Source organism: Brienomyrus brachyistius, chromosome 22 (assembly GCF_023856365.1).
Source record: "Brienomyrus brachyistius isolate T26 chromosome 22, BBRACH_0.4, whole genome shotgun sequence".
NCBI classification, from domain to species: domain Eukaryota; kingdom Metazoa; phylum Chordata; class Actinopteri; order Osteoglossiformes; family Mormyridae; genus Brienomyrus; species Brienomyrus brachyistius.
In genome coordinates, this window is record NC_064554.1 from 6,161,973 (window position 1) to 6,177,123 (window position 15,151).

Consider the following 15,151-nt stretch of genomic DNA (forward strand, 5'->3'; position numbering starts at 1 on the left):
CAGTTTCACTGTATTTTCAGTTTCATTTGGCTTTATCGACGCGACAGATTTATATTGCCGAGGAACTTTAATGCTGCCTTCTGGTTACTTTCTTTCACGCTCTCTGTCTCCCAATTACTCTCTCTATCTCCTGATCCCACTCTTCCTCATTCCCAATCTGGTGATCGGTCCCCACATCAGAAATGATTCATGAGAGAGTCTCAAAGCTGTGACCTAAACGATCTCCTGTACCCTGCGTATCACCTGGTGGGGTGTTTTCAGCACCAAATGCTCCGTCATTGTGTTTGGTACACAGGATACTTTGTTCTGTGCCCCAGGATCTTCTTTAGGGATGTGCTGTGTAGGTGGCGAGATTCGCTGTTGATGACAACATTCCTGGAAAGAGGCCTCTGCTGTGGAAACTGCTACATGCTAATGCTTCACTCTTTAGATACTGATGCATTTCTCCCTTCCAAATTATGACGTTGTGCTGGACATCAGTCAGCAGAAGTTGTGTTGATGCTGCTTCTTCCAGTGAGAACCTGGGATATGGCTTTTCTCTGCTGTTTGTGAACATTGCACCCAAAAACTGGTTTTCAGGGTGATTTTAGCCCAGGCCTTTTGGCCAGGAGATGGTTACCGCGGTTCTGTGATGGTGTCATTTCTGTATGAGGCGACTGGTCGGGACAGCGTTACCGCGGTCCTGTGATGGTGTCATTTCTGTATGAGGCGACTGGGCAGAACAGCATTACCACGGTCCTGTGATGGTGTCATTTCTGTATGAGGCGACTGGTCGGGACAGCGTTACCGCTGTCCTGTGATGGTCTCATTTCTGTATGAGGCGACTGGTCGGGACAGCGTTACCGCGGTCCTGTGATGGTGTCATTTCTGTATGAGGCGACTGGTCGGGACAGCTTTACGGCGGTCCTGTGATGGTCTCATTTCTGTATGAGGCGACTGGGCAGAACAGCATTACCACGGTCCTGTGATGGTGTCATTTCTGTATGAGGCGACTGGTCGGGACAGCGTTACCGCTGTCCTGTGATGGTCTCATTTCTGTATGAGGCGACTGGTCGGGACAGCGTTACCGCGGTCCTGTGATGGTGTCATTTCTGTATGAGGCGACTGGTCGGGACAGCTTTACGGCGGTCCTGTGATGGTCTCATTTCTGTATGAGGCGACTGGTCGGGACAGCGTTACCGCGGTCCTGTGATGGTGTCATTTCTGTATGAGGCGACTGGGCAGAACAGCATTACCACGGTCCTGTGATGGTGTCATTTCTGTATGAGGCGACTGGTCGGGACAGCGTTACCGCGGTCCTGTGATGGTGTCATTTCTGTATGAGGCGACTGGGCAGAACAGCGTTACCGCGGTCCTGTGATGGTGTCATTTCTGTATGAGGCGACTGGTCGGGACAGCGTTACCGCGGTCCTGTGATGGTGTCATTTCTGTATGAGGCGACTGGTCGGGACAGCGTTACCGCGGTCCTGTGATGGTGTCATTTCTGTATGAGGCGACTGGGCAGAACAGCGTTACCGCGGTCCTGTGATGGTCTCACTTCTGTATGAGGCGACTGGTCAGAACAGCGTTACCGCGGTCCTGTGATGGTGTCATTTCTGTATGAGGCGACTGGTCGGGACAGCGTTACCGCGGTCCTGTGATGGTGTCATTTCTGTATGAGGCGACTGGTCGGGACAGCGTTACCGCGGTCCTGTGATGGTGTCATTTCTGTATGAGGCGACTGGTCGAGACAGCGTTACCGCGGTCCTGTGATGGTGTCATTTCTGTATAAGGCGACTGGTTGGGACAGCGTTACCGCGGTCCTGTGATGGTGTCATTTCTGTATGAGGCGACTGGTCGGGACAGCGTTACCGCGGTCCTGTGATGGCGTCATTTCTGTATGAGACGACTGGTCGGGACAGCGTTACCGCGGTCCTGTGATGGCGTCATTTCTGTATGAGGCGATTGGTCGGGACAGCGTTACCGCTGTCCTGTGATGGTCTCATTTCTGCATGAGGCGACTACTCGGGACAGCTTTACGGCGGTCCTGTGATGGCGTCATTTCTGTATGAGGCGACTGGTCGGGCCAGCGTTACCACGGTCCTGTGATGGTCTCATTTCTGCATGAGGCGACTACTCGGGACAGCTTTACGGCGGTCCTGTGATGGCGTCATTTCTGTATGAGGCGACTGGTCGGGACAGCGTTACCGCGGTCCTGTGATGGTCTCATTTCTGCATGAGGCGACTACTCGGGACACCGTTATGGCGGTCCTGTGATGGCGTCATTTCTGTATGAGGCGACTGGTCGGGACAGCGTTTCCGCGGTCCTGTGATGGTCTCATTTCTGTATGAGGTGACTGGTCGGGACAGCGTTTCCGCGGTCCTGTGATGGTCTCATTTCTGTATGAGGCGACTGGTCGGGACAGCGTTACCGCGGTCCTGTGATGGTCTCATTTCTGTATGAGGCGACTGGTCGAGACAGCGTTACCGCTGTCCTGTGATGGCGTCATTTCTGTATGAGGCGACTACTCGGGACAGCTTTACGGCGGTCCTGTGATGGCGTCATTTCTGTATGAGGCGACTGGTCGGGACAGCGTTACCGCGGTCCTGTGATGGTCTCATTTCTGCATGAGGCGACTACTCGGGACACCGTTATGGCGGTCCTGTGATGGCGTCATTTCTGTATGAGGCGACTGGTCGGGACAGCGTTTCCGCGGTCCTGTGATGGTCTCATTTCTGTATGAGGTGACTGGTCGGGACAGCGTTTCCGCGGTCCTGTGATGGTCTCATTTCTGTATGAGGCGACTGGTCGGGACAGCGTTACCGCGGTCCTGTGATGGTCTCATTTCTGTATGAGGCGACTGGTCGAGACAGCGTTACCGCTGTCCTGTGATGGTGTCATTTCTGTATGAGGCGACTGGTCGGGACAGCGTTACCGCGGTCCTGTGATGGTGTCATTTCTGTATAAGGCGACTGGTTGGGACAGCGTTACCGCGGTCCTGTGATGGCGTCATTTCTGTATGAGGCGACTGGTCGAGACAGCGTTACCGCGGTCCTGTGATGGTGTCATTTCTGTATAAGGCGACTGGTTGGGACAGCGTTACCGCGGTCCTGTGATGGTGTCATTTCTGTATGAGGCGACTGGTCGGGACAGCGTTACCGCGGTCCTGTGATGGCGTCATTTCTGTATGAGACGACTGGTCGGGACAGTGTTACCGCGGTCCTGTGATGGCGTCATTTCTGTATGAGGCGATTGGTCGGGACAGCGTTACCGCGGTCCTGTGATGGTCTCATTTCTGCATGAGGCGACTACTCGGGACAGCTTTACGGCGGTCCTGTGATGGCGTCATTTCTGTATGAGGCGACTGGTCGGGACAGCGTTACCGCGGTCCTGTGATGGTCTCATTTCTGCATGAGGCGACTACTCGGGACACCGTTACGGCGGTCCTGTGATGGCGTCATTTCTGTATGAGGCGACTGGTCGGGACAGCGTTTCCGCGGTCCTGTGATGGTCTCATTTCTGTATGAGGTGACTGGTCGGGACAGCGTTTCCGCGGTCCTGTGATGGTCTCATTTCTGTATGAGGCGACTGGTCGGGACAGCGTTACCGCGGTCCTGTGATGGTCTCATTTCTGCATGAGGCGACTACTCGGGACAGCTTTACGGCGGTCCTGTGATGGCGTCATTTCTGTATGAGGCGACTGGTCGGGACAGCGTTACCGCTGTCCTGTGATGGTCTCATTTCTGTATGAGGCGACTGGTCGGGACAGCGTTACCGCGGTCCTGTGATGGTCTCATTTCTGTATGAGGCGACTGGTCGGGACAGCGTTTCCGCGGTCCTGTGATGGTCTCATTTCTGTATGAGGCGACTGGTCGGGACAGCGTTTCCGCGGTCCTGTGATGGTCTCATTTCTGTATGAGGCGACTGGTCGGGACAGTGTTACCGCGGTCCTGTGATGGTGCCATTTTCGTATGAGGTGGCGGGCAGGGGGCAGTGTTACCACGGTCATATAATGGTGTCATTTCTGTATGAGGTGGCTGGCCGGAACAGTGTTACCACAGTCCTGTGATGGTGCCATTTATGAATGTGTTGTCTGCTAGGGGACAGAGTTAGTTTTCTTCGGCCCTGTCAACTGCCTTCACTGGAGCAGCTTCTGGGTTACACGGACTTAGCCAGCAGTGGATGCTTTACTCTGGCTTTTATCTTTCCTGATGGAACCTATTTCCAAAGCTCAGGCAGACAGGGGCCACATGTTGATCAGCTATCTGAGTGGGGAGGGGCCCAGGGTCACACCCCATCCATTTCTCTAGAGACAAAATCATGAACATGAAGATGCAGATTTTTTTTTTTGATGAGAGCTAGATTTAGCAAAAATATTGATGAAAGTACTGTGGTTGGTAAATCCTTTCTGTCAAAGAATTTTATGCTATACATTTAAAAAGTAGCATTCTGGGATAATTATTAAAACATCCAACAATAACCATGACAGTTAATGACACTAATAAGCACCAATTTAATATTTTCAGATCAGTTTCAGGTTATAGGTCATAGTTGTACAAATCTTATTATTATTGTGTTCGTATATGAGGATCATATTAAGAAACTGCCAGCTCTGATATCAATTTCCTCTTTGTGTCCAGATAACAGGGCAACGTGTTTTATGTGAAAGTTTAGGAAGACAGCCATGCATTTATTTATGGGTGATACCACATGGGTTCAACTCAGTAGGACTTAATCCAGTCCTTCGTGCTATCAGTCAAAATCTTTCATATTTGGTCGATCCTGAGGGACACCTAACAGAACCAGCAAGGCACTGCAATGAGCAGACTTAGGAAACTGACCTGATTAGTATATGTTACAGTTAACAGATGTCATTTCAATAGGTATAGAGGAGATGGACTATTAATACTCTGTAAGTCTTTAAGACAAACCGGTAATTGTAGGATGTGGCAGTGTTGTATCTCTCAGCTTGCAGTTTTGCTCCTAAATTTTTGTGTGCTTTATAAGTCACTCTCAGACTTTTTCTGCTCCTGAGAATCCAGTCAGAGCTCAGGAAGAAGGTTTTGGGACAATTTGGGAGGCAGAGAGTATACAGCTTCAGTCTGGAGGACATCTGTTGGGATGTTGTGGGTGTGGGGTTGTGCCACCTGGGGGGTGGAGCAGCACCATGAATTTAGAACAAGCTAAACTCAACACTACAAAACAATATCAAAAGCTATATGGAGAAGACTGAATCAATAAACAGCAGTCGGCCAAATCCGCCCATCTGGCAGTCTCAGCTAATGCTAATGCTAATAACTCTTGCCTTGAGTTTAGCTCTGTTTTCCTGGCAGAACAGAGTTTCAAGCCAGATCTTGAAATGAAGTCATGGCTGAAATGAGCAGGCAGTAAGCCACCCTGCACCCCTATCTGGATTGCTTACGGCATTCACTTCTGAGACCTCACTGGAGAAGGATTTATGACCCAAATCCCCATCAAACACAGGCAGTCGCCAATGCAAATTTAGAGTCAGAAAAAGTGAATTTTTTGGGGAAGTGCTCATTTGATAGGTAGCTGAAGACTATCATTCAGTTCAAACAGGAAGGGCTATAACATTCAGTCCAAACAGGAAGGGCTCTAACATTCAGTCCAAACAGGAAGGGCTATAACATTCAGTCCAAACAGGAAGGGCTCTCACATTCAGTCCAAACAGGAAGGGCTCTCACATTCAGTCCAAACAGGAAGGGCTCTCACATTCAGTCTAAACAGGAAGGGCTCTCACATTCAGTCCAAACAGGAAGGGCTCTCACATTCAGTCTAAACAGGAAGGGCTCTAACATTCAGTCCAAACAGGAAGGGCTCTCACATTCAGTCCAAACAGGAAGGGCTCTCACATTCAGTCCAAACAGGAAGGGCTCTCACATTCAGTCCAAACAGGAAGGGCTCTCACATTTATGCCTAACAGGAAAATCACTCGCATTCATTCAGTCCAAATAGGAAAATATTTTGGCAGTTTTAAAATCTTGGTCATATTAAAATCAAGTGTTTGGGCACATTTGTCCCCATCTGTTCTGAGGAGTCTATCAGGAAACGTTCTCACTATTTGCCACCCAAATACGCAACACATACACAAACAAACTCCACTCAACCTCACAGCAGTGCTCACGTGACTGTGGCCTGTATTGTTCTTACTTTTGTCCATGACTCATAGTTTTCTGAGCAGCTCAGAGAGACAGAGATGGGTAAACGGAGGCTGGGGCACATGAGGCAACCAGGCAGTGAAATGTGGGACATTAAGAGGAAGATACAAGAGAAGGGGAGTCCACTGACATTGTGCTTCATTTGGGCCGATGATGCAGCCACACATTTGTCCTGCACACTTGAAATTCACAGGCAGAATGACAGTGCCGGTAGCTCTTGATCATTTTGGTGTCAGCGTTCCAGAAAAGGGGCTTTGGGCCTTTAATCCCACATAATGACTAGCAGACTACTGTTGCCATTAAAACATTGTACTCATTAAAGTTATTTTTTTATAAGCCTTGTAAATTTTACATGTCAGAAAATACAGTTTTGTAGACGTGAGTTTATACATGAGGAATATGCAGAAACATAGACTCAGTGGCCACTTTAGTAGGTACCCCTGCATATCAGGTAGGAGGCACCTTTGTCTTTAAAGATTGAGCTGTATGTCCTGAGAAGCCTTCGTGCACAATGCTGCTGTTATTGCACTTCCTGTTAGCCTTAGCGACTCTGCTCATTCTCCTCTGACCTCCATCATTAATGAGGTGCTTTCATCCACAGAAGTTCTGCCGATTGAATGCTTTTTTTGCCCATCACACCATACTCTGTAAACTATAGACACTATAGTACATGAAATTCCAAGGAGGGCGGCTGGATCTGAGATTCTGGAACAATCATGTCTGACACCAACAATCACACCATGTTTAAAATCACTTCTATCACACATCTTAATCATCTTAATGCTCCGCCACACAGTCAGTGAACCTCTTGACCCTGTCTATATTCTGTATATGTTTAGTTGCAAACCACACGATTTGTTCTTTGAAGGAGCAGGCTGCTTGAGTTAATGTGCAGTCGTACTTAATAAAATGGCAAATAAATATGTGCATTCATGTTTTACATACACATATTCAGATATATGTGCAGAGAATGTTTTGCCTAGAGTTTGCATCAGCAGTTGCACTTGATGTCGAAGTGCCGAATAGCTGCACTGAAATGCTTGATGTTGGTGGAAAGCCCAGAGGCGGGCAGGCAGTGGCGAGTATGACGGCGCCGTTTCTCTGTGTGTGGCAGACGCACTGTGATACGCTGTGCTCCGGCTGTGACTCTTAGCTCCTCTCCTTTCAGGTTACACACGGGTAGGTGGCGGCCTGGCTGTTCCCCCCCCCCCCCCCCCCCCCAAAGCTGCCTGACAGCTTCCCTCTCTGCCCCCTTCAAGCTCTGCAACTCCTCTAAGCAAAATATCTTCTGCAAATCCACCCACCGAGTGAGTGTCTGTGTGCCTGTGTGCCTTGATGTGTGTAGGCAAATGTAAACTTTAATATAAATAGTCACAGATTATTATTCATAAATTTCAGCCTTAGATTTTTAAAAGAAAAAAAAATCCACTTACTTTTTATATAAAGTGATAAAGCTAAAAGCCTACATTATAAAATGGACACCTTCTTTTTCTAATCTCTCTGCACATGGTACAGAGATTCTGTCAGCTCTCCTCTTTCAAAACACCACTTCCATCCAGTTTTCACTACTTACTTCCAGTTTTATTGCATTACTGGCTGCCAATTGGATGCTTCAGCAGCTGAGTTATTCTGTGGAACTCGATCTGTGGGTGATACTCTTTCCCAGGATGCTGTTTATTTATGTTTTGTCACATCCTAATGGACAGAGTCATCTCTCTCTGTCTGTCATGTTCTAATAGAAAGAACCATATCTATGTATGTCACATCCTCCAAGACAGAGTCATCTCTCAGTGCTTGTCACATCCTACTGGACAGAGTCATCTCTCAGTGTCTGTCACAGCCAAACAGAAAGAGTCATATCTGTGTAAATCACATCCTCTAAGACAGTCACCTCTTTGGGTCTGTCATGTCCGAATGGGCCGAGTCATCTCTCTCTGTCTGTCATGGTCTAATAGAAAGAATCATATCTATCTATGTCACATCGTCCAAGACAGAGTCATCTCTCACTGTCTGTCCCAACCTCCAAAACAGAGTCATCCCTCAGTGTCTGTCACATTCTACTGGACAGAGTCATCTCTCAGTGCTTCAGATCCTCCCGGACAGAGTCATCTCTCAGTGTCTGTCACATCCTCCCGGACAGAGTCATCTCTCAGTGTCTGTCACATCCTACTGGACAGAGTCATCTCTCAGTGTCTGTCAGATCCTCCCAGACAGAGTCATCTCTCAGTGTCTGTCACATCCTCCTGGACAGAGTCAACTCTCAGTGTCTGTCACATTCTACTGGACAGAGTCATCTCTCAGTGTCTGTCACATCCTACTGGACAGAGTCATCTCTCAGTGTCTGTCAGATACTCCCGGACAGAGTCATCTCTCAGTGTCTGTCACATCCTACTGGACAGAGTCATCTCTCAGTGTCTGTCACATCCTCCTGGACAGAGTCATCTCTCAGTGTCTGTCACATCCTCCTGGACAGAGTCAACTCTCAGTGTCTGTCACATCCTCCCGGACAGAGTCACATCTCAGTGTCTGTCACATCCTCCTGGACAGAGTCATCTCTCAGTGTCTGTCACATCCTCCCGGACAGAGTCAACTCTCAGTGTCTGTCACATCCTCCCGGACAGAGTCACATCTCAGTGTCTGTCACATCCTACTGGACAGAGTCATCTCTCAGTGTTTGTCACATCCTACTGGACAGAGTCATCTCTCAGTGTCTGTCAAATCCTCCTGGACAGAGTCATCTATCTGTGTCAGTCACATACTGATAGAAAGAATCATATCTGTGTATATCACATCTTCAAAGACAAAGTCTTCTCCCTCTGTCTGTCATGAACGAGTCATATCTGTGTATGTTACATCCACCAAGTCCTTTCTCTATGTCTGTCACGTCTTAATGGACAGTCATCGCTCTGTCTGTCATGCCTTGATGGGCAGAGCTCTTTCTTTGCCAAATCCTTTTTTTAATAATTCCATAATCTCTTCCACTCTATTATTTCCAGCCCTGTCCCTCTATCATTGTTCCTGAGTTTGTCTCTGTCTCTAAAGCACTGGGTCTTACATACAAATTGTAACATAGTAGTCCAGATCTGTGCTGACTTCATTAAGCCGTCTATTTGTGTCGTTGGCAAAAAGCAGCTTCTACATCCTGAAATGGTTCTTTAAGTGCAGCATTGCAGCCCTGTCAGGTTAAAACATGCAGGATATAAAGCAAGCAGTTTGGTAAAATGCTCCTGTGAAAATGTGAACCTCCCAGATTCACTTGGTCTCATTTAGTACAACAGAAATACTCTAGACAGCATTGCCGTGTCCTTATTTCTAAAATATTTATGCACTTGCTCTATATTTCCGCTGGAGCTGGTGTTACACTTCTATAGAAACAAAAGAACATCAAATCTCAGAATCTGTCTTTAATGTTCTGTTAACAGCAACCTGCGCTTCTATCTTAACACTTCTGAAAACCCTTTATGATTGTGGAGGAGTCGGACAGCAGGACCTTGGCAGGTTGTCCTTTGGAGTGTGCAAGATCGGGTCTTCACTTCAGAGCAGTGTTGGCAGGTTCTGCGGGTGTTCTGGTGGGGGACCCATAGGCCGCTGTGTCTGGAAGACCATGGCTGATTTTTGTGTCGCCGTGGGTATTGCCCCGAGTGATCGGTCGCTTGCTGGATCTATGAGCAGAGCTTCACACAGAGCCCTCTCCCTCATCTCACATGGCCCTGAGGTTTGGGCATGTGGCCTGAGCGAGAGGGCAGATTGGAAGGGAGAGACAGATACTGTCCGCTCCAGTTTTGCTGCGTGAAAGTGGGCCGATCTGTTCCTTGGAAGTTTCCCAGTGAAATTTCCAGGGGACCAAGTCACTGAAAATATCTATCTAAATACATGCTCTGTCCTACATAGAGAGACAGGGAGAGAGGGAATGAGAGGGATAGGAGTGCGTATGTGATCCCTGTTGGAATTGGAGTGGTGGTTGAGGGAGAGGAAGGAAGAGACTCTGACAGAAGCATGTATGGTAAATGTACAAGTAAGGATAGTACATACACACACTCACACAGACACACGCACACAGGCACACGCAAACACACATACTCTCAGGAACACACACTCACACAGACACACTCGCACAAACACACGCAACACACTCACAGACACACACTCACTCACACACACATTCACTTACACCGACAGATACAAACACATGCGCACACATTCAAACAGTCAGACACACACAAATACATACACACACTTGTTTGTAGTCATGCCTTTGTGGGGATTCATTTCTAAGAGCATAACCCTAATCCCAGCAATCACCTTAACCCCTACCAAGCCCTGACTAACTAACTAACCAGCCTTTTGGTATTTTTACTTTTTTGAGTGCAGTCGCAGATTTTTATAAAATTGAGTTTCCCTTGGTGGGGAATAAAAAAATTGTCCCCGCAACGTCAAAATAACATGGTTTTACCACACTGTGGTGACATTTGGTCCCCACAATGCAATTTATACAGAACACACACACTTCTAAACACATAAAAGGACTTTGTGCTCTGTGAATTAATGCTGAAGAGCCACGGGGGGAATGACATGAGCAGTGACAAGGTGACATGGACGCACAGAGAGGGAGGGAGGGGCTCAGTCACTGGCAGGTATGGGGTGTCGATGCAGGTTGCCTGGGGGTCACTACCGGGAACAGGCTCGTCACTCCCAGGCACCTGAACAGCCACCGGCACCTGAACCACCCCCCCGGCTTCTCGGCACCTTCAGGCCGCACTCTCTGCTAATCCTCTCATCCCGAATTCCTTTCCGCTGTCAGCTTTTTCTTGTTCTTTATTCCTTCTCACAGCAAGTGTCATTTCCCTACCCCCTTCGCTTCCTCTTTCCTCTTCTCTCTGTCCCTTTCTTTCTGCCTATATCTTTCCAGTCTCTTCTCTCTGTCTGCCTCTCTCTTCCTCTTCTGTCCCTCGCTCTGTCTCTTTTTTCTCAGTTCCTCACTCTCAGTCTCTCACTCCCTCTCCTTTTCTCCCAGTCCCTCTCTTTCGGTCTACTTCTGTCCAATGCCTTCTCTTCTTTTGTCTCTGTCTCTCTCCTCCCCCTCTCTGTCTCCTTCCTTCATCTATCTCTCTCTGTCTCTCAGCCTCTCTTCTCCACTCTGTCCCTCTCTCTTTCAGTTTGCTTCTTCCCGACCTCTTCTCTCTCTCTTAATCTCTCTCTTCCTTTCTCTTTCCCCCTCTCTTTCCTCTGTCCTCCTCTCAGATTCAGATCCCTTATTGTCATTGTATGGAGTTCAACAAAATATTAGCAGTCCAATTGGTGCAATCACACGAATATAATATAAAGAAAACACCAAAAAAGGAGATCATCGAGCTGCTGCATCTATGCGCGCCGCCATCTTGGAACTGTCTCTCTCACTGTCTCCCAATTTTTCTCCTCGTCTCTCAGGTCTGCTCTCTCTCCTCCTTTCTGAGCTCCTCAATCTCATTGTCTCTCAGTCTCTGTCCTCCTCTCTCAGTCCCTCTATCACTGTCTCCTTCTGAGTTCCTCATTCTCACTGTCTCCTTTTTCCTTCTCCTCCTTTCTGTTTTCCATCCATCCATCCTGGTTATTGGGCAGGGCTCCTAACCCAGGTAGAGCAGGGGTCCCTCCCCAGGGTCAGAGTTAGAGTGTTGCTGATCCTCTCTCTCTTTCCTGATCCATACTCTCCCCCCGTCTGCCCCCGATCTCTTCCCTCATGCGTTTTCTTTTACCCCACTGTCATTAGTCAGCAGTGTGCGCTGTTATCCCTTTCAGTCATTTCTTCAGCTGCGTACTGACCTACCTGTCCTCTGCCTGTCCACACTCTCCCCTTGTATGTTTAACTTTACCACTCTTCGTAACTGTATGAGTCTGGGAACCCTATCGTTGGTCATCAAGGTGACAGAATCCTTGTCTGTCTCTTTCTATGCTGGTGTCCACAGTTTGCAAAAGGATGGATGTCTGTGTTGGACAGCCTGATCATCAGCCCTTTCTGGGGAATTCATTTCAGGGGATTCGGGGGTGGGGGGGGCAACAGATGGATCAGCTTTGTTGTTTTTGAGTTTTGTTGACATGGAGTTAATCATTCATTTAGCTAAATAGGAGATTCAGATCAAATCCCTGTGTGTGAGTATGTGTGCCAGTGTGCGATTTTGCTGAAGGGACTCCCTTAACTGTTTCTTCCCTCATTTTTTCTTTGAAGGATGGGCAATGTTGGTTCTTTGTGGCGATTCGCTGTGGAATATGTCTACGTGTATCTTGGTCTTCATTAGCTTAACTGGCCTAATTAGTACTTTAGTGTATCTGTGGCTCTCTCCCTACAAAGACTAAATATTTTACTAAATACTAAACAAATATTTATTATGGTGCAGTGCAGAATAGAGAGCGTGTTCACTTGATCTTTAGAGAAATGGCATCATGCATAAGGACCAGATTAAAGATCCAGTGTACAGCAAACTGTCCACTGCACCCAGATTGCAGCAGTAAAGCTGCGATGGAGCATGTGACCCTGATTATTCTCATTTTTGTTGCGCTTCTGACTTGGTGCAATTAGTTCATGAATTTGCCTCCTCTCCTCCACTCTCCTTCTTCTCTGACTTCTTTCTTCCATCCTTTTTTCTTCAGCGTGTCTCTGGGAATGATGCCATTGCCACTGGCGCCACCCGCCCTGTCACCATGACAATGCCACTCAGCCCCCTCTCCAGTGACGAGGAACAGCAAAGGATGCTGGGAAACAGTCAACACTTATACCCTGGGGCAGAAGACGAGGAAGAAGAGGAAGAGGAAGAGGAGGAAGAGGACAGAGAAGAAGATGACAGGGATGAGGAAGGAGAAGATGAAGAAAATGGAGAGCTAGAAGGGGAAGAGGAAGAAGAAATAGATGAAGAAGATGGAGATGGAGGCGGGCACTCACGCAGAGGCAGGCAGTCAGGCAACATGACTAGCCGACAGCCTGCAGACAGACAGCGGCGATCCAGCAATCCAGGAATCGCACCCAATCCCTACTCCTCAAACCCGGGAGGCAGCCACCAGCAGCCAGCCAATCAGACACAGCAACAGAGGCGCCCGCGTGAGCGCAGCGGCAGTATGGTGCCATCTGACGACACGCAGATCTCCATGATGGTGTTTCGCATCGGGATCCCTGACATCAAACAGACGGTCAGTCTGCCTTTCTCCCCTAGTGCATTCTGAGTAGGCCCACAAACACAACACATTGAACCTGAGCACCAGGCCATACATGATGCTTTTGACATCAGTGTACTTCCTGGTATCGTGTCAGAAGTGGACAAGGAAGTGACACAATTCTGTTGAGTGAAATGATGCATTTGACCAACAATTGAAAGTGACCGGACTGCTGAGTGATGATCAAAGTGTAGTGAATGAGGTCCAGGTTGGGAGCATCCGAATTAAACATACATTCCCTCAGTATCTGTGCTTCATCACATTATAATTACATTATGCGAGCTTGGTCACATGATTAGCTGTCATTATAGATTAATCAAAAGATTAGACCTTCTGGCAGTACTACCGTGCACATCTATGCAAAGTCGCTTCAATAAAAAGTGTGTTGGAATGTCCCTATATATTTGGATTATTTGCGTGATCAGACACAGCTTTTCATCTATGATTCTGGGCTGTGAGTTTATCCAGATCAAACACATTCAGTCCACAAGATGAGCCATGGTTTTGCACATCCTAAACTGCTCCTCAGAACAAGGGCAGTAACCACGGCGACGGCAGTGGTACAGCACAGTAGTCTCATGCAGCACGATGCAGAGTGCTACGGTTTTGACCAATGACACTCTTGTAGCAAATGAATGAAGGCTGCTTGATATAAGTCTGGTCAGTGAACAGGGTCCTGTGACCAGAGTCCTGCAATGCAGAGACTTCCGGTCCGCGAGCAGTGCCCTGTGACCAGCGTCCTGTGACCAGCGTCCTGCACTACAGAGACGCCCTGGTCTACGAGCAGCGCACTGCTCCACAGCGACGCCCAGTACATGAGCAGCGCCCTGTGACCAGCGTCCTGTGACCAGCGACCTGTGACCAGTGTCCTGCACTACAGAGACACCCTGGTCTATGAGCAGCGCACTGCTCCACAGCAACGCCCAGTACATGAGCAGCGTCCTGTGACCAGCGTCCTGGACTACAGAGACGCCCTGGTCTATGAGCAGAGCACTGCTCCACAGCAATGGCCAGTACATGAGCAGTGTCCTGTGACCAGCGTCCTGTGACCAGCGTCCTGCACTACAGAGATGCCCTGGTCTATGAGCAGCGCACTGCTCCACAGCGATGCCCAGTACGTGAGCAACGTCCTGTGACCAGCATCCTGTGACCAGTGTCCTGCACTACAGAGACGCCCTGGTCTATGAGTGGCGCACTGCTCCACAGCGATGCCCAGTACATGAGCAGCGTCCTGTGACCAGCATCCTGTGACCAGTGTCCTGCACTACAGAGACGCCCTGGTCTATGAGTGGCGCACTGCTCCACAGCGATGCCCAGTACATGAGCAGCGTCCTGTGACCAGCGTCCTGTGACCAGCGTCCTGTGACCAGCGTCCTGCACTACAGAGACGCCCTGGTCTATGACCAGCGCACTGCTCCACAGCGACCCCCAGTACATGAGCAGCGTCCTGTGACCAGCGTCCTGTGACCAGCGTCCAGCACTACAGAGATGCCCTGGTCTATGAGCAGCGCACTGCTCCACAGCGACGCCCAGTACATGAGTAGCGTCCTGTGACCAGCATCCTGTGACCAGCGTCCTGCACTACAGAGACGCCCTGGTCTATGAGCAGCGCACTGCTCTACAGCGGCGCCCAGTAAATGAGCAGCATCCTGTGAGCAGTGTCCTGCACCACAGAGGCCTTGTTTCCATCAACGTGGAGCCGGTGCTGGTGCTGTTGTTGTCGCTGGGCTGGTTCCCGCTTGGTGCCTTTTGAGAACCTGCCCACCTTTCCACTGGTTTCAAAAAAGAACAAAATGGAAATGTTACAAGG

The 15,151-nt window shown here is 48.9% G+C and overlaps 1 protein-coding gene across 5 annotated transcripts in view; it reads left to right on the forward strand.

Moving 5' to 3' along the window:
- shank1 (SH3 and multiple ankyrin repeat domains 1) overlaps positions 1-15,151 on the forward strand; it is a 64,872-nt gene that overhangs the window by 12,024 nt on the left and 37,697 nt on the right. For all 5 annotated transcript variants that reach the window (XM_048990361.1, XM_048990363.1, XM_048990364.1 and 2 more), the window contains exon 2: positions 12,784-13,317. In XM_048990361.1, the coding sequence (XP_048846318.1) occupies positions 12,784-13,317 (534 nt within the window). The remainder of the gene's footprint in view (positions 1-12,783; positions 13,318-15,151) is intronic.